The sequence below is a fragment of the Epinephelus fuscoguttatus genome, linkage group LG13 (genome assembly GCF_011397635.1).
Source record: "Epinephelus fuscoguttatus linkage group LG13, E.fuscoguttatus.final_Chr_v1".
Lineage (NCBI taxonomy): Eukaryota > Metazoa > Chordata > Actinopteri > Perciformes > Serranidae > Epinephelus > Epinephelus fuscoguttatus.
The window spans coordinates 30,624,365-30,642,816 of record NC_064764.1 but is presented as its reverse complement, the minus strand read 5'-3'; the positions used below and the strand labels follow the sequence as shown (position 1 = coordinate 30,642,816).

Here is an 18,452-nt window from a genome sequence, read left to right as displayed (position 1 = left end):
GTAAAAAACTACCTTGTCTTTGAACCAGATATCTCTGACAAGTTTATTATTTACCAGACCAATAAACCCATATAGTACATATCTTGGTCACGATTCCTAAAAGATCAACTTAACAGCAGCTTCCTGTTTTTGCCGCCCTCCACTGGTTTACTGTCACCTTGCTATAGGTGGTCAGTACACCTTGACATCACTGTTAGGAGTGATTACAAGAGAAACAAATCTCAACCTGAGTTTTTTTTCGGCTGTCCGTCCTAAATGAGGGATCCCTCCTCAGTTGCTCTGACTCGGGTTTCTACAGTTTTTTCACCATTAAAGGGTTTTTTGGGGAGGTTTTCCTTATCAGTTGTGAGGGTCTAAGGGACAGTGGGATGTCGTATGCTGTAAAGCCCTCTGAGGCAAACTGTGATTTGTGGTATTGGGCTTGGACTAAATATTATAAACTTAAAGGACCTGTTACTACCTTATGGTATCTCTCATGGTCTGCTTTATGATGACCTTGATGATGAAAGTCAACTTTCATGCTCGAATTTGAAGGAATCTTTGTCAAAATTGTTAGTACAGTGTTTTAATGTTAAGGAATAAGTATTGGTACTATTATCTGTTTTTTTAAAGGGTAACTTTGGTATTTGTCAACCTGAACCTATTGTCCTGTGTTTTGGTGTCTAGGTGACCAATTGGAACAACAATTTTTGAAATTGGTGCAGTATTGAGAGAGACTGCTGCAGCTGGCAGCTCAGAAACAGGCTGCAATGTAGTCTCGCCACCAGACAATCAGAGATCTCCACCTTCTGATAGTCTGGGGACACTCCTTTCTAAAGTGTGTTTAACACACTGGAGAAAACGGCCGGCAACAAAGCAACGCCTCTTGCATTTTTGAAAAGGACACGCCCTCCCGGAAATGTGTGCTCCCCCTTTTCTTGTCCGCAAGGAAACAAACACACAGAGAGCTTGAAAATGGATGCTGAGAGATTTAACTCCGTTTTATCAAACGTGTGCTCAGTCCACAAGATTGTGGAAATGAAGGACTTACAGCGACTTTGTTTAAAACTTTTAACGCAGTCGGACTATGTTTACGAGCACAAGAGTTCAGCGAGCCACCAAAGGACCGCCCTGCCGATTTACTCTTGGTTCTGCAACGTAGGGACTTTTTTTAAACTCTGAAATTGTATCCGCCCATCTGAACACAAAATCAGGGAGAAAGACATCAGTCTTTAGTTAAGCAAAGCGTCTAAAGACTGACTTGAGTGAGTCTAGCTGCAATGTAACCATTCGAGGCATATGTGTGCCATCAATTTATGTCCCCTAAAAGTGTTTGTTTTTGCCCCTGACAGCCTCAGATTGTTATTCCAAGTGTCTGACAACATCATGGAAAGGAGGCGGAGCTTTTTGTTGTAGAGTAAGATCATTTTTGTTTAACCAGAAACAGCCCCAAAATCACTATTGCCAAACCCACCAGACTCCATTGAAATAAACATTTTTTATTACCGTAAAACAAACTTCAAAGTCGACAGAAACAAACTAAAACTCTTGTTTTGTCTTTCTACTGTTCCACCAATCAACAACTTTAATTTGGTTGAAGTAAACTCTTAATTCACTCAGTTAGATGTGAAACATTGCTGGCTCTACACATGCTAATATTATTGTTTATTTAAATGGAGTCTGGCGGGTTTGCTGATAGCGATTTTGGGGCTGTTTCTTACCCTTCAACAAAAGGTCTGTCTCTGTAGGATCCTTTTCATATTGCTTTTACACTCTCATAACAATCTGAGCCTGTAGGTGACATAAACAAGCTATTTAAGTTGACGTAAATTGATGGTGCACATATGCCCAGAGTGGTTACATCGCGGTCTGTTTCATGACTGCCAGCTGCAGCGTTCTCGCTCAATACTTTTGACACAGAACATGGTAAAACAGAGTCCAGAATAATGAAGTTACCCTGTAGGTACAGTACCAATATCTGTCACTGTATCTGACTCAGAAATCAGTTGTGCTTTATTTTAGCGGTAAGGAAACATGAACCAATCAAAGCAGAACAATGGCCAAAATCTGGTTCATGAGAGAACATACTCTCTAAATGCGTTCCTTTCATCCCTGGCCTGGCTATGCTCCTTAGAATTTCCCAAGGTGTTGTGATCAGATCTAATGTACTCTGCTCATGTGTGTACCCAGTAGCACCTGACCTTTGTTATTTCAGAGCCAGACCCACAATGGCCCTCAGCAAGGATTTCTTCTGCACACACTCATGGATAATTGTTGGTATAAACATCAGATCCCCAGATTATCCGACCATGTGAGGTTGAGTTAAAAGCTTCAGGAATGATAAAGCAGACTGCTGTGCTTCATAGCTCGTACCATCTAACCATACTGCCATCTAGTGCAAGGCCTACACATGCAAAAATTTGAATTATGAGTTGTTGTTACTCAAGGATTTATGGCTAGAGCGGACAAATGGGTGTGTGTGTGTTTATAATTGTGTGCCTCTTTGTGCCGCAGAGATCTATGTGGGCATCAGTTGTGGTGTGATCGATGATGATGGATTACTACTCTCTCAGATCCCCAATGTATTATCAGTTTAGCAGACGTTGTGAGAGAGGGTTCGCTACCAGATGAACATCCTTAAAGAAACACTGTGGGGAGTTCCACAGGCCACAGACCGAGGGTGTGATGCAGCGCGGCGGTAATCAGATTGCTGCCCCCAGTGTGTCAGGCTTGTCAAAGCTGGCATGGAGAGAAGCATGGCAGTGACAGTGTGTGGTTGTCAGTTGAGTTGCGTCTATCTTCTTGCTCCATATTTGTCAGCTGAGGGGAGTATGATCTGGCGTCGACTGTGAGAGATCAAATGGGAGGAGAGGGAGGTGGATGAGGGAGATGGAGTGAGTGATAAAGGTGGAGGAAGAGATAAACACATGGGGAGGGGAGGGAGAGTGAGGAGAACAGCAGGAGAGGGAAGATGGATGTTTGCTTTGGGTATAAATGAGGTTTAGGATGAGTAGTCACTGTTCCACAGCTGTGACAGGAACATACAGTGTCACCGTGGCAACAGTGACACAATTAGGGTTTTTTTTTTCCACCAAATCACACCTGATTCATCTCAATATCAATGTGTGTACAAGTTTGTACATGTGCATTCTGTCTGCTCTCTGCTCAGCGCTACAGCCACAGTGTTTCAGAAGGCACTCAGAGTTGAATATATATTTTGTTAAGAAGAATTTAGTTTGATCAAATGCACTATGGAGCGATTGTTTTATGGCTTCCCACCAAGGATTTCATTATTTATGAGTTAAACTAAAAGCCTGTCCTCCATTTACGTGATTTAATGGACCAAGGACTTATTTGGGGATTTAGTGGAGGAGAAGAAAGGCGAAGGAGACAGAGGGAGCAGAGAACAGAGGAGCGTGGCCCTTGGAGAATCCCAATACAATGTGTTCTTATCTTTTGAATGTCACCTTCAGTTTTCTATTGTAAGAGTCTCGGAGCACTGTGCCATGTCTCCGCCATGTACTAAAACTAGCAGGAACACACACACTTGGCCAAACATAGTCACAAAATTACCTGTGTATAAAGAAAAAGAAAAATATATACACATTGTTTGTTTATGCACATTTACACTTGGCTGAGATCACACAATTTTGCTTAGATTGTTGCTGTACGCTTTCTCACTCACTGAGAAAAGCATTCCTGCAAAAGAATGGAAAGGAAAGCTAAAATGGAGGCATAAGATGGTATGTTAAGCCATAGATATGTATAATCATAGATGACCTGTGGCTACTGTGTGTCATCGTCACCACCATCTTGGGGAGGTCACGGCCGGCTGGCTAGTACTGTTGTGTATGGAGATAAGTCTTCAGCAAACTTGGTGTGCTCACTCAAAAGTCTCAAAGTGTAATTGGGTGCCGGTCCAAAAAATTACAGCAAAGCAGAAAAACCTAACAGCACTCACTAATAAGTGTCATACTTTTTAATATAGTGGATTGCACAGCAGCAGTTGAACGGACGCGTTTCAGCTCATAGCCGTCCTCAGCGTTTGGAAATGGCCACTTTAGAATGAAAATACAGACAGTACTTACTGACCCTCGATTGCACTCAAGATGTTTTGTGAATGTTTTCAACATTCAAATTCGTTATTCTCTGAAATAAAGCATCTGACAGCAATGCAGACAACACAATAATTCATTTTAAAGATATACTATGCAGGATTTTCTTAGAAAAGCAAGTATAGTCATACAGAAGTAATCCCACAATCATCATTTATGACCCATGTGAAGTGTTTTTATAGTAAAAGAATATTTATTAACATGTTAATGAATGAATAAGAATGTGGAAAGTCTTTGGCAATTAGCCCCCGTAGAGATGGTTTGATTTAAGGAGGGTGATGAATCCATAGCTGAATAGGGAACCCCCTCGGGGTTTAGACACTGGTGGTGATAGAGGTGATGAAGATGAGATGAGGGGAAGATGGAGAAGTGCCGATGATCTGGATGAGTAGTGGAATGAGTCTTTGAGAGCTTGTCCTGGACTCTGGATACGATGGCGGGAGGTGAACAGGGTGGAGGAGGGCGCAAAGATTCTGCCTAAAATGATGGCTGACAGCAGCAGAAGAGAGAGCACATTTAAAATTTTGCAGTGGCATCCTGACTGGCACAGAGAGATCATGGAAAAGTTTGATTGGATAACTAGGAGTGAACACCCATAGTCAGCTGATTGGAGGGAGTTGTGAGAGTGGGATGGAGAAAAATGTGAAAAGGTGAGCATGACAAAGGTCTTCCTGATTGAACTTACGCTGAGCTTCATTTCTCTGACTCTGCCCTCTGCCTGTATTTCCTTATTTTCTGTATTTGAGGACAGTTATGAACATGTACCCCCACAACGTTCAGGTGAGGTTTGAGCTTTTTAAGAATTAGCAACCAGGTGCTCAATTGTAAGCAGCAGGTATTGAGAGACACAGCGCCAAAAAAACGTAGATACAACAAGGTGAAATGCCAAACAACAGCAAATCTGGGGTTGGCATTTAGGCCTTGTTTCGGCTGTAGCCCATATCTGTTTTTGGCATATCCAGATTGTATGCAGATTGATTTGAAGAAGTCTAGAAAGCAAAACGGCACATGAAATGCGATTTTTTTGGCAAATATGATCCAAACTGCATTTGGATGTGGTTTTAAATGCGATTCCAATCGCATTTCTACAGAGATGTCTTAGTCCAGACGCTCTGGCTGCTCAAATTTTTAAAGTGTCCTTGAACACAGCACACAACAACAAATCTGAAGTGACAGATCCGTGCTAGTACAAGCAGAACACTAAAGAGGACAACATAAGGACCAAAAGTCCGTGGACAGACGCCAAAATAAATCCACGTTGAAAAGCCACGCCACCAGCTTTGCTATGTAGTTACTGAGGCCTACGTCATTACCACAACAACCTGTGCAGATAGGTTGGTGATGTCTGGACACACAAATCCCATCTGATGACTTGCAAATAACCTTGTGGACAGTCTGCCTTCAAGATCTGATTTAAGGAATAAATCTGATTTGCCTGTAGTCTGAACGTAGCCTAACTTTCACTTTGACTTTCACTGGCGAGTGTGTTTAAAAAACAGTACCAACAATCCTGCAAAGCTCACCGTTAAGATAACTTTGTTTGGCAGTTTAGTGCGCAGTGAGTACAGGCAGGGAACATGGGGGAAGTGAGAGAAACATCCAATACAGGTTCCCAGCCTGGGATGTTGCGATGACTGTACGTGGCATGAGCTTTAACCACCAGGCATACATATATATATGGCATCCACAGTTGCTCTGGGTGTTGGGGAAGCTATTAGAGCTTTACAGGCTGTGTGGTTTTACAGCAGCTCCGCAGCACGGCTCATTACCCAGCTAATGAGAGGAGAGGGTGACCCTGCTAACTTGCTCTCAGCTCTTCCACCTCTGGGTATTACAGCTGGACTGGCCCATGGTCGGGGGAACCCAACCAAGACTGAGGGAATGTGAATAGGTTAGTGTTTATGACAGGGACCTCACATGCTTTCAGATTACTACTTGGGCTTATTTTACATTTTAGATTATGTGTGTTGTTGTTGAGGGAACATAGGTTTACAGAAGATTCGAGGAACGCAGAAACAGCACATACACATTTTTTTCTGCTGTGATGCACTACAGATAAGTATGTACCACGCTGAATGCTGGATTACGCAGAAAGTACCGCAAGGCTGTCGTATTAACACTGAAATATGCAGTCTCTCATCACACACACTCTCACACATGCACAGCTGTTGTCTGGTGCTGTTGCTGAATGGCAGGCTCTGATGTCTGAATGGTAAAATGCAGATGACTGTACGTACATCCTCCCACAGGCACTCGGCGAGTGTGTGTGGGCAGCAGTCTCGTGGGCGGCTGTTCATCAGCTCCCGATTGTTCCACTGGCGAGTCTCGAAGATATTCCTACTCTGTGTTTGCATGTCTCTGAGGTGCTGTAGCAGGACTGAACGGAGAGTTCAGAGGAATTACACAGAGGGGAAAACAAGTATTCACACTCTTATCAGAGTCAGTAACTAGTAGTGCTTGTGCTGTTTATGAGGGCTAATGCTAAAATGCTTAAATGAGGAGTGTTTGAGATAGATGGAAGATTTCTGCCTGTATTTGTTGTGCTGCTATATCAGTCATTTCCAAGTTGGGTGCAGGGGTCAGTTGTAAAAAGGCTGCCTCCTCCAGCATTCTGTTAGCTTACTTGCAGGTCAGCTTGAAACTGAAGGTTTTTAGAGTTGCATATATCAAACAGATAAGGGTCATACCTCCAGATGGGTTCGTCATGCTGTTAAGTGTCTTTGTCATCATGCTATCAGCATGGAGCTGCGTTGGAGGGAACTTATCTGGTCCTGCAGCTGTGAAATCAAGCTGTCATGACAGCTTGAGTGTCTTGTATGTCATAATGCTTATTACATGGAGGTACTAATACTGAACATAATAGTAAGTAGTATCATTCCACAAGGGTTTTATGCCTTTTCTTTGCTTGTTTTAAATGCTTTTTCTCCCAGCTCATTTTCACCCCGCACTGTATCACACTCTCCAGCTGCTCATCTGAAGCCATTTTGTCGCTGACTATTTTATCTTCTCCCCATGCTCCCACTGAACTATGGCTATTCCTGAATTTGGTCTAATGCTAATGCTCAGCGTTGGTCAGGAAAGCTGTGGAAATCCCGGGTGGAAATCTCCCTAGCTCAGCCGAGCCTGAAATTGGCTTGAATGGAGGGGGAAGCAGTGGCAGGTCACCTGAATGGGTCTCAAGGCAAAACACATTAGTCTCGGTTCCATTGTTGCACCGCCATACACTAAATCTCATCTGTGGCAAGCGAAGCAGTGGTTTTGATTTATCAAGCATTCACTGTGACATAAAGAGAAACACAGCGACATTTTCTCACAAACACACAGGAGCACACATTTATGTGGGAGTAGTGCTTAACCTTGAACACTTAAGCCCAGGGGTCACTTGGGGCAGTGGATACAAGCTGTATGGCAAACCTGTTGGCAAAGTTGCTACACATCCAGCAGCAACATTAGCATTCATTTAAAGCCTTGATTATGTCCCTCTGGCATATGATACCTTTCACAGAGGCTACAAGTAGTCATGTCATCCGTTGTTACAAAAATATTGATTATAGACACTTAAAAGGAACAGTGTGTAAGATTAAGGGGGATTTAGTGGCAGTGAGGATTGCAGATTGCATCCAGCTGAAACTTCTCCTGGTTAGGATTCCTTCAGTGTTCATTGTTCAGGAGGTTTTCACCAGGAACCAAATTATCCTCAGAGGTCTCTTTTCTCCAAAACAAATAGATCTGGTGATTAAAACACTGAATAAAGCAGGCTGACGTTACAAACCAGTGTTTCTCTTAAGCTTTTCCTAGCACCTACCTGTTAATGTGTACTCACTTTTTTCTGATCCAGACATTCAGGTCAAGGTTTCTACCGTGAGCTGAGGGTCTCCTCCTCCCCAAAACATATTGACCTGATGATTTAAGCCAGTAAAAACCCTGAGTGAAGTCGTAGGTTTCACATTACAAATCAGTGTTTCTCCTACGCAATTTGTCATTTTACAAACAGGCTAGCCCAGCACCTGCTAATGTGTGCTCACCTTATTTCTCTGATAACCTAAGATCCAGACGAGGTTGTTACCAGGAGCTGAATTATCTGCAGAGGTCTCTACGTCTTCAAAAGAAACGGACCTGATTTAAACCAGTAAAAAACATTGGTAAAACACTGAATAAAGCAGTTTTGCGTTAAAAAAAAAAAAGTGTTTTTCCAATGGTGCTCGTAGCAGAGGGGATGCTAACTACGGTGGCCAACGTGAAAAAGCAAATGTCCCTATCTAGAGACAGTGTTTGGTTTTCCATTCTGGGCTACTGTAGAAACATGGCGGTACAACATGGTGATTTCCGTGTATGAGAACCCGCTCCATATGTAGATAACTTAAGATCCAGACGTTCAGGAGGCTTTTACTGGGAGCCCACAGAGTTCTTTTCCTCTCCAAAACAAGCAGACTTGGTGATTTAAACCAGTAAAAACACAGAATAAAGCAGATTCACGTCAAAAAACACCTGTGTTTTTCTGAGGCTCTCGTCACAGAGGGACTACTAACTATGTTGGTAGACGATGCAAATGGTCCCATCAGGAGCCAGTGTTTGGTTTGTCCATTCTGAGCTACTGTAGAAAGATGATGGTGCAACATAGTGATCTCTTGACAAGGACCCGCTCCCTATGTAGATAGAAACGGCTTATCTTAAGGAAATAAAAATACAATGATTCTTATTTCCAAGTGATTATACACTAAAGAAAACACTTATTATATTATCATATTCAGCTAATATACCCTCCCTATATCCCACACACTTGACATTTCAGCACACTGACAGAGAAAAATATTCTGGGTGCATTTAAACACACAAATGTGTACATAATGCATGATATTGTCATGTGTGCAATTATACAGGAGAGAGCAATTCCTCCTCTGTGACACAGCAACACCTAAAACCAATAATCGGTAGACAATAGATTTTCCTGGTAAGTGGGCTCTTGCATGTCTGTGTGTGCTTTATTGATCCCATGTATTGAGCAGGCTGAAGGCCTAGTGTGATCTGTAATCTATTGCAGCTTCCTAGTGCACCTATTTACCAGGTAAATCTTTTCCAGAACAGCCTCACACACAGTGTAAGTAATTAAGGATAATGTACATTTGGTACTGTAGCAGACACTTCTTCCTGCATAGGCTTCCTTGAGTTTTTATGGTGTAAGGCTTAATGGCACAAAATAATCTAAATGGACCATGGTACCGTGGATTCCGATTTGTTTTCCCAGGGTAATTTAAAATTAAATTCAGTGCATCCTTTGCTTATTTATTTCCACAGTCAGTGGCTCCCCAGATTCAGCATATAAATAAATAAATAAACGGCTAAATTGAATTACATGAATAAGAGTGCATCACTCACACTACAGCAGTCTGTTTATGAGAAAAGATTTTAATAGCAGTTCTTTTTGGATGTTTAGTCTGTTCCTCTCCCCAGAGTAGCTCTCTTTTCTCCTCTGTTGGGAAAATGGAAAGGAAGGAAGAATGGCAGATTAGTGAGGGAAGGAGGCAACGAACAGAATCAGAAGTTAAGATTGTGAGACTGGGGCAGCCTTATATAAAGAGATGTGGATAGATGCTCGCTGTGATGGGGAAGAACAAAGTCTTCTGAGAGGTGGAGAAAAGGGGGATGAACACAGCGAGCAATGAAGGACAGTACAAGGCACGGAAAGTTTGACTGTAATGGGATACTGCTGCAGATAAGGGTGTAGAGCTTCGGCTAAACTGTACATCTCGCTGAGTTGGCCCAATTGATTAGGACCTTTGGGAACAGTATGGTCCATATTAATTCTGAACTGTGTGTGCATGCTTGTTTGTGGATTGTTGTTTGTGTGTGTTCTGCTTGGCTGGAAATTCAGCAACCAAATGAACAGGTACAATTCGAGATGACTGCAGCACTTTCTGCAAGTTTCACCCAGAGAACTGCAGCACTGAAGGAAGCTCAGTGCACTTTTATTTCCAATCCTATAGTGCTGAAGCAGATACAGTATAAGATGGTGTTTTGTTTATTGCTTTAAGCCATATTAGATCCATAATCCACTTGTTTCTGTATAATCATCCCTTAAGTTTTGTCTCGTACTTATCCTCCCATACTGTCTACTTCTCTCTTTTACTTATTTTAGTCTCCCTCTGTCTCTGCCGCTTTCTATCTTGTGTCTATCTTGGGAGACAGAATATAGACAGAAAGCCTAGGCAAGCAAATGCTGCTACATAATTCCGTCTTCACAGTATGCCACTCACCACTCACCCACTCAGGGTAAAAAAGAAGCTCCCACATTTGAGTCTGTTCGAAAAAGAAAGTGGATAGACAGATTTCCATTCCCTCCTTTGTCAGGTCTCTCCTTCCCCCGACTGTTATCCCTCAAATACGAGGGGCTGTTCCAGTCGTTCCGGCGCTCGCAGTCAGACAGGCGCAGACAGAAATACCAATACACACGAACAGCGTGAAGGGACGTTTGCATTGCTAGACAAACGGCGTGACTGACAGAGAAAACATTCGCAGAGCCCAGTCAATATGTTTCGCAGCGGTTTCCTGCCCTGAATGATAAGCTGCCATTCAACGTTGCCCTAAATGCAGTTCACTTCCAAGCCTAATCTGCAATGCATCAGGGGTTATCTCCAGGCACCCAGACAGAGAATACCTGCGAGGGGATTTCAATCAGCCTCCCCCATATGTAATTAAATGGAAATAATTGGTTTCATTCCCTTTGTCATCTTTTTTTTTTTTTATTCCACCAGCCTGTGCCACAGAGCTAGGCCTGCACACATGCACATTATTCCAAGTGTCGCTTTCTTTTCTCCATTAACCACTCCAAAGTAATCTTTCCTTTTTCTTTTGTTGCCTTCTCCATTCTTTTCTGAAAGTAAGTGGGATCTCATCCTAAATGTGGTTGTCTGTACTGTATGTGCTGTGTGTGTTGTAGGTAGGTGTGTTGCTGCCATCATCAGGCAGAAACATAAAGCTGCACTCTCCAGTCTGTGATAAAACCTCTGCATTTCACAGTTGTCTCTCACAATACCGGGCTTAGTCTTGTGCTTTTTCTCCCTAAATACCAAGGATGGCTTCATGCAGTTCTCAAAATCCCTAAACTGTTCACACCCAGACTACAGTAATAGTGTCCTTCTTCCCTTTGTATCTTATTTTAATCACTCTCTCCTTCATTCCCATCAAGTGGCTGCCTTTCCCCTTTCACTGTATCTTGTCTTGCTCCTCTGTACCCCGCCTGAACTGGTTCTTTTGCTCCCCCTCGTCTTTCAGCTCAAGCAAAGCGAAGCCAATGCCGACACCAAAGAGAAGCTCCCTTTGCGACTCAGGATCTTTGAGAAATTCCCCAACAGACCTCAAATGGTGAAGATCTCCAAGCTCCCATCTGATTTCACAGTGCCCAGGATCAGGTACACACAGCCACACACACACCAAGTTAATTCATACAGCATGCAGTTTTTGAGGTACATGCACTGTATATAAACCGAAATGTCTCCAGTTAGTTTAATAAAAATCGTTAGAGGAGCAGTTTGTAGAGTTTAGTGGCGTCTAGTGTGGAGAACTGCAGATTGAAACCAGCTGAAACTTTTCCAATGTGTGAACTCCTAGTTAGGATTCTTTTAATGTTCATTAATCAGGAAGTTTTTAATGGGAGCTGAGCTATCCGCAGAGGTCTCTTCCTCTCCAACATCAACCACAAAAGGTGATTAAAACTGGTAAAAACACTTAATAAAGCAGTTTAACGTCACAAATCAGCGTTACTCAGACGCTGTTCAGGGCGTTACGGACAGCACCTGCTAATGTGCTCTCACCTTTATTCTCTGATAACTTAAGATGCTGACGTTCAGAAGGTTTTTACCAGGTGATCAAAACCGGTAAACAACACTGAATAAAGCAGTTTCACATTTAAAACTCAATGTATTTCTGATGCTGCTTGCTGCACAGGGGCTGCTAACTACGGTGAGCCAACTTAACACATGAATGGTCCTATGTAGAGCCAGTGTTTGCCTTGTCCATTCTGGGCTACTGTAGAAACATGGCGGACTACGTGGACTAGGATCCACTCCCTATGTAGATATAAATAGCTCATTCTAAAGCCCAGTTCAGACCAAAGATTAGCGAAATGTTTTAGAATGTTGCAGAGAAAAGTCGCAGCGGTGTGAACTAGCCGGTCTGAGCTTGACTCAATCAGGCTGATAGTGTCACCTGCAACTTTGCTGGTTCAATCACTGGCATCTGGTTCTAGAATGTAAAGCAAGTTGCCTGTTTCTGCAGCTTATCGGCTTGTAGTGAAGTCCGCTGGTCAAGTCAAAATGACCGATGATGGCATGTTCTCTTGTTGCGGCAGGTGCTCCATCCTCGCTGAGCCCTCTGTTTCTTTTCTCATGGTGTGCTGGTGTCAGATGGTGGGTTGCTGCTGCTGCCCACTGCATGTGCTTATGCCCCACCCACACACATACACATTCTCACGGCCTAACTAATTGGCGCTGCTGATTTATATTATTGTGGCGTATTTATTATGAATACAGTCTATCTGATGCTCGTTTTGTTTCTGTCTTTCGCAGTTTCATCACTACTACAAATACAGTAGTGATTTCCAGTTTATTGCAGTAACCGCACAACAACAAGCATTAAAGATGTCAAATCCTTTCATGTTGCCAGCATTCTCCAGACATTGTCTGCAGTACTGACAATGAAAAAAGGAAAGAACTGCAAGAAAAATGTTTCAGATTTGCTCCTGGTGTATGGTAACCTATAATGTTCTGCAAGGAGTCCCTTTGTGTCTTACACTATGCCATTTTTAGCAGGAGAGCTGAACTACGTCCAACACAGTGGACCTCATAATCAATTTTATCATTTAGTTGCTGATTAGTGCACAGCTGGGTCCTTCACTCCCCACAGAAATCCCCCTCTGCAGCCCATCTGCCAGGCTGCTGCAGCAAGAGCTTCCTCTGACATACTTTGCTGCTGAATTTGTACCGAGGTTGTTTGGTTTGGTGTTGTAATACAACTGTGATTATGCCGTCTATTTTTAAGCACAGGGAGTTCTTCAGTGGAAAGCTATGTATTACAATTCATTACGTTTGTGTGTGCGCTCTTTGTTGTGTCCTCCAGGGAGAGTTTTATGAAGCAGTTCATTGATCGTCAGCAGCAGGACACCAGTTGTTTGTTCCGGCGTCTCCCCTCCGCTTCATCCTCCTCCTGTGACCACTCCAAACGCTCAGCCATTGAAGACAACAAGTATATCGACCAAAAGGTACTGTCACACAGTCGTTCTCTTACTCGCACACACAGAAAAGGGATAGGACAGTGACAGCTTCATTTTCATGACTTTATATACACACAGAAGATAAACTATAGCAATAGAAAGTACAGTATCGGTAGCAATGTGTTGGATTGCACAGTATATTTAAAAAAACTACCAACAAATGGACTCTCACGATGTTCTTTCTTAGCTCCGCAGGTCAATATTTAGCATCCGAGCTCGTAACCTCCTGGAAAAAGAAAACACTATCAATAAAATCCTACGGTAAGACACATCTACCTCTCAGTCCCTACTGAACATGGTTCTAGTGATTTGCAGGTCGGTTTTAACTTTTAAGTGAGTTAAATTTCAGTTTTATTGTTTTTTTAAAGGGACAGTTCACCCCAAAATCCAAAGTACATATTTTTCTTCCTACCTGTAGTGTTATCTGTCATCTAGATTGTTTTATTGTGAGTTGGAGAGTGTTGGAGATATCGGCCGTAGAGATTTCTGTCTTCCCTCAAACATGGGACTAGATGGCACTCAGCTTGTGGTGCTCAAAGCACCAAAAAAACATACATTTGAAAACTCAACAGCAGTGTCTCTTTCCAGAAATCATGACCCGGTCACTCAAGATAATCCAAACTTGTTGTGATTAATTTCATGTAGCAGCTGTTTTCTTTCTACTGAACTACAGTACAGGCCAAAAGTTTGGACACACCTTCTCATTCAATGCGTTTTCTTTATTTTCATGACTATTTACATTGTAGATTCTCACTGAAGGCATCAAAACTATGAATGAACACATGTGGAGTTATGCACTTAACAAAAAAAGGTGAAATAACTGAAAACATGTTTTATACTCTAGTTTCTTCAAAATAGCCACCCTTTGCTCTGATTACTGCTTTGCACACTCTTGGCATTCTCTCCATGAGCTTCAAGAGGTAGTCACCTGAAATGGTTTCCACTTCACAGGTGTGCCTTATCAGGGTTAATTAGTGGAATTTCTTGCTTTATCAATGGGGTTGGGACCATCAGTTGTGTTGTGCAGAAGTCAGGTTAATACACAGCCGACAGCCCTATTGGACAACTGTTAAAATTCATATTATGGCAAGAACCTATCAGCTAACTAAAGAAAAACGAGTGGCCATCATTACTTTAAGAAATGAAGGTCAGTCAGTCCGGAAAATTGCAAAAACTTTAAATGTGTCCCCAAGTGGAGTCGCAAAAACCATCAAGCGCTACAACGAAACTGGCACACATGAGGACCGACCCAGGAAAGGAAGACCAAGAGTCACCTCTGCTTCTGAGGATAAGTTCATCCGAGTCACCAGCCTCAGAAATGGCAAGTTAACAGCAGCTCAGATCAGAGACCAGATGAATGCCACACAGAGTTCTAGCAGCTGACCCATCTCTAGAACAACTGTTAAGAGGAGACTGCGCGAATCAGGTCTTCATGGTCAAATAGCTGCTAGGAAACCACTGCTAAGGAGAGGCAACAAGCAGAAGAGATTTGTTTGGGCCAAGAAACACAAGGAATGGACATTAGACCAGTGGAAATCTGTGCTTTGGTCTGATGAGTCCAAATTTGAGATCTTTGGTTCCAACTGCCGTGTCTTTGTGAGACTCAGAAAAGGTGAACGGATGGATTCCACATGCCTGGTTCCCACTGTGAAGCATGGAGGAGGAGGTGTGATGGTGTGGGGGTGTTTTGCTGGTGACACTGTTGGGGATTTATTCAAAACTGAAGGCACACTGAACCAGCATGGCTACCACAGCATCCTGCAGCGACATGCCATCCCATCCGGTTTGTGTTTAGTTGGACGATCATTTATTTTTCAACAGGACAATGACCCCAAACACACCTCCAGGCTGTGTAAGGGCTATTTGACCAAGAAGGAGAGTGATGGAGTGCTGCGGCAGATGACCTGGCCTCCACAGTCACCGGACCTGAACCCAATCGAGATGGTTTGGGGTGAGCTGGACCGCAGAGTGAAGGCAAAGGGGCCAACAAGTGCTAAACACCTCTGGGAACTCCTTCAAGACTGTTGGAAAACCATTTCAGGTGACTACCTCTTGAAGCTCATGGAGAGAATGCCAAGAGTGTGCAAAGCAGTAATCAGAGCAAAGGGTGGCTATTTTGAAGAAACTAGAATATAAAACATGTTTTCAGTTATTTCACCTTTTTTTGTTAAGTACATAACTCCACATGTGTTCATTCATAGTTTTGATGCCTTCAGTGAGAATCTACAATGTAAATAGTCATGAAAATAAAGAAAACGCATTGAATGAGAAGGTGTGTCCAAACTTTTGGCCTGTACTGTATAGAAGGAAGTGTTTACCTACTGTTAGCTAGCCCCAGCACCACTGAGCCTGCTAACATTATAGCTCAGCCCGAGGAGGAGGCCATTTATGTTTAGGAGCTAGGGTTGCAGCGATATACCGGTTTCAAGGTATAACTATATATAGAGGTTGACGGTTATCATACCATGAACATTTGCTTATCTTATTATATAATGATGAAAACTCTGTCTGTGTGTCTGCTCCATGTTTTTCTCCTCACTGACTTGGTCAATCCATGTGAAATTTGGCACAGTGGTAGAGGGTCATGGGAGGTTGCGAATGAAGCAATATTACATCAGTTGGCCAAAGGGGGGGGCGCTATAGCAACCAATTGAAATTGCAAACTTTGAATGGGCATATCTCATGCCCCGTATGTCGTAGAGACATGAAACTTTGCACAGAGATGCCTCTCCTCATGAGGAACAAATGAAGGAAGTTTGAGCGATCTGCATGAAACTGGGTGAACATAATCTAGGGACCAATATCTAAAGTTCCCTCTTGGCAAAAGTTGGAAAACTTACTAAAACTGAGCTTCTATAAGGCAATGAATATTGCGGAGGGCATGGCTCATCACATAAAGGTGTATAACATCTCAAGGGTTTCACCGATCACCACGCAACTTTGTAGGCATATGACCACACATAATCTGAAGGGACCCCTCCATTATTGACCCCATCAAACAAAATGGGGGCGCTAGAGAGCTCATTTCTTATCTAGGCCTAACAGCCATATGGATTTTTACTAAACTTGGTAGATATGTAGAACTCTAATTGGCAACTGGGTGGCGCTATAACAACAGAAAAATGGCTAAAATGCAACAGATCGCTGTGGCTGCCATCGTACTATCAAATTCACAAAAACTCTGTCTGAATACATTGCTCTTCTTAATGGGTTCAGTTGACTATTTAATCTGCAATTTCCTATGACCTGTATCCCAAACACACACCATGTGAAACTGTACGTGGGCAACTGTGCACTCAATGGGTATGGACGAGTCTACAATATTGAGAAAAAAAAAAGCAACTAGACGGACAATCTCCCCTTTATTTTAGTAATTTTCAAAGGGGAGACTTTTTATACATTCTTCAATTAACAAACTGGTTTCAAGTTTCAATTATAGCAATAAAATGTTTGTTCAACCAAAAATAACCCTTCCATGTTTTTCCCTTAAGGGTCATCCTGACCAAAAATGTAAATTCTGTAATACTGTGATACAGTAAAACCACAATACTTTCTGAGACGGTTATCAAACCATGAAAATCTCATACTGTTGCAATCCTATTAGGAACTATTTTCTTTCAACCAAACTACACCTGCCAACCTTATCACCGTGCAGAAAGAGGTGAGCAATCACTCATGGGCAAGAGGCTCGTGCTCACGACAGCGTGTGATGTAAATGGCCTTTTCCTTGGGCTAAACTGCACCCTTAGCTAGCCCCCCACCGAAGTGCTAGGTAAGGTAGCAGCAGTACTTTACATAAAAAAAGAGAAAATACATATAAAAGACGGGATAAGGTAGAGCAAGATAGGTTTTAAGATTTCAAACTGTATACTGAATCAGACAGTCTGACGTCCTCTGGAGGGCTGTTCCAGAGACAAAGGCCAACGACACAGACTGCAGCATCACTGTACTTTTTAGTTCTACTCTGAGGGACATTTAATAGACCAGAGGTGGAGGATCTTTGAGATCAGATAAGTAGTCAGGAGCCAGTCCATTAAGAGATTTAAAAACTTAAAGCAAAATTTTAGAATGAAAATAAAAGGGAAGCCAATGAAGAGACTTTAAAGTGATGCGGTTGGCAGGTGTAGTTCGGTAGAAAGAAATAGTTCCTACATGAAACTGCTCACAACAAGGTCTGTGGATTATCTTGAGTAACCAGGTCATGATTTCTGGAAAGAGACATTGCTGTTGAGTGTTTCTCAATGACAGTTAGTTCCATTACATTTTGGTGTGCACTGTCTCTTTAACAACATTTCACTGACTGTATTTCAGAGTGTATTAAGGCAACATTTTAATGACTTTTCCTGTTCCATCTTTCACTGTGGAACAGGAAAAGCCACTGCTGCTGAAATGCTGCTAAAATAGCTGTTATATGTAACCCAGATGTCTATAAAAAGAGTCACTCTTCAACCAAATCTCGCTCATTTTTGCAGCTTTGAACAGCTCCCCACTTTTATTAGTTGTTAGTGCTCCTTTCTTATTAATTAAGAGAGCCTTTGGATCAACACCATCCTTGGAGAGATATGTTTATTATGCATCATCATGAAATACATCCTAGTCTTTGTGTGGGTGAAACTAATAATACGTGTGCATATTAGATGTAGCTGTGCTGTAACAGCACCCTGGCATTGTTAATGCCTCTCTGTCCAGCTCACACACACACACACACACACACACACACACACACACACACACACCCACTTCAGACTCATTTACTGTCACGATGAAGTAAATGGATAATTTGCTGTTCAGCATGGCAGAGCTGGCACTAAGTGTAGATTAGCTCGCCGGCACCATGTCCAATCTGGCTCGCTCTCCCTCTCACCCCCCACCCCCCTCCCTCCGCCCCTTATTCAGTCAGTCTGAAAGATAGACAGCATATCAGTAGTCATAACACGTTCTGTCTGGCCTGCGATCGTCCACACAAACACACAATTAGGCTCGCAGTCGCACCAACATCGGCAAACATGCACACAGTCCAGCATACGCAGGCACTCATGCGTACTTACTGCCAATAAACAAGTAATCGCTCAGAGTCTCCATAAATGATT

General features: G+C 42.6%; 1 protein-coding gene across 4 annotated transcripts in view; it reads left to right on the top strand.

The window, feature by feature from the left end:
* The window catches only part of nalcn (sodium leak channel, non-selective), a 110,569-nt gene that overhangs the window by 70,482 nt on the left and 21,635 nt on the right, over positions 1-18,452 (top strand). For all 4 annotated transcript variants that reach the window (XM_049593575.1, XM_049593573.1, XM_049593574.1 and 1 more), the window contains 3 exons: positions 11,367-11,503; positions 13,209-13,350; positions 13,550-13,623. In XM_049593575.1, coding sequence (XP_049449532.1) covers positions 11,367-11,503; positions 13,209-13,350; positions 13,550-13,623 — 353 coding nt within the window. The remainder of the gene's footprint in view (positions 1-11,366; positions 11,504-13,208; positions 13,351-13,549; positions 13,624-18,452) is intronic.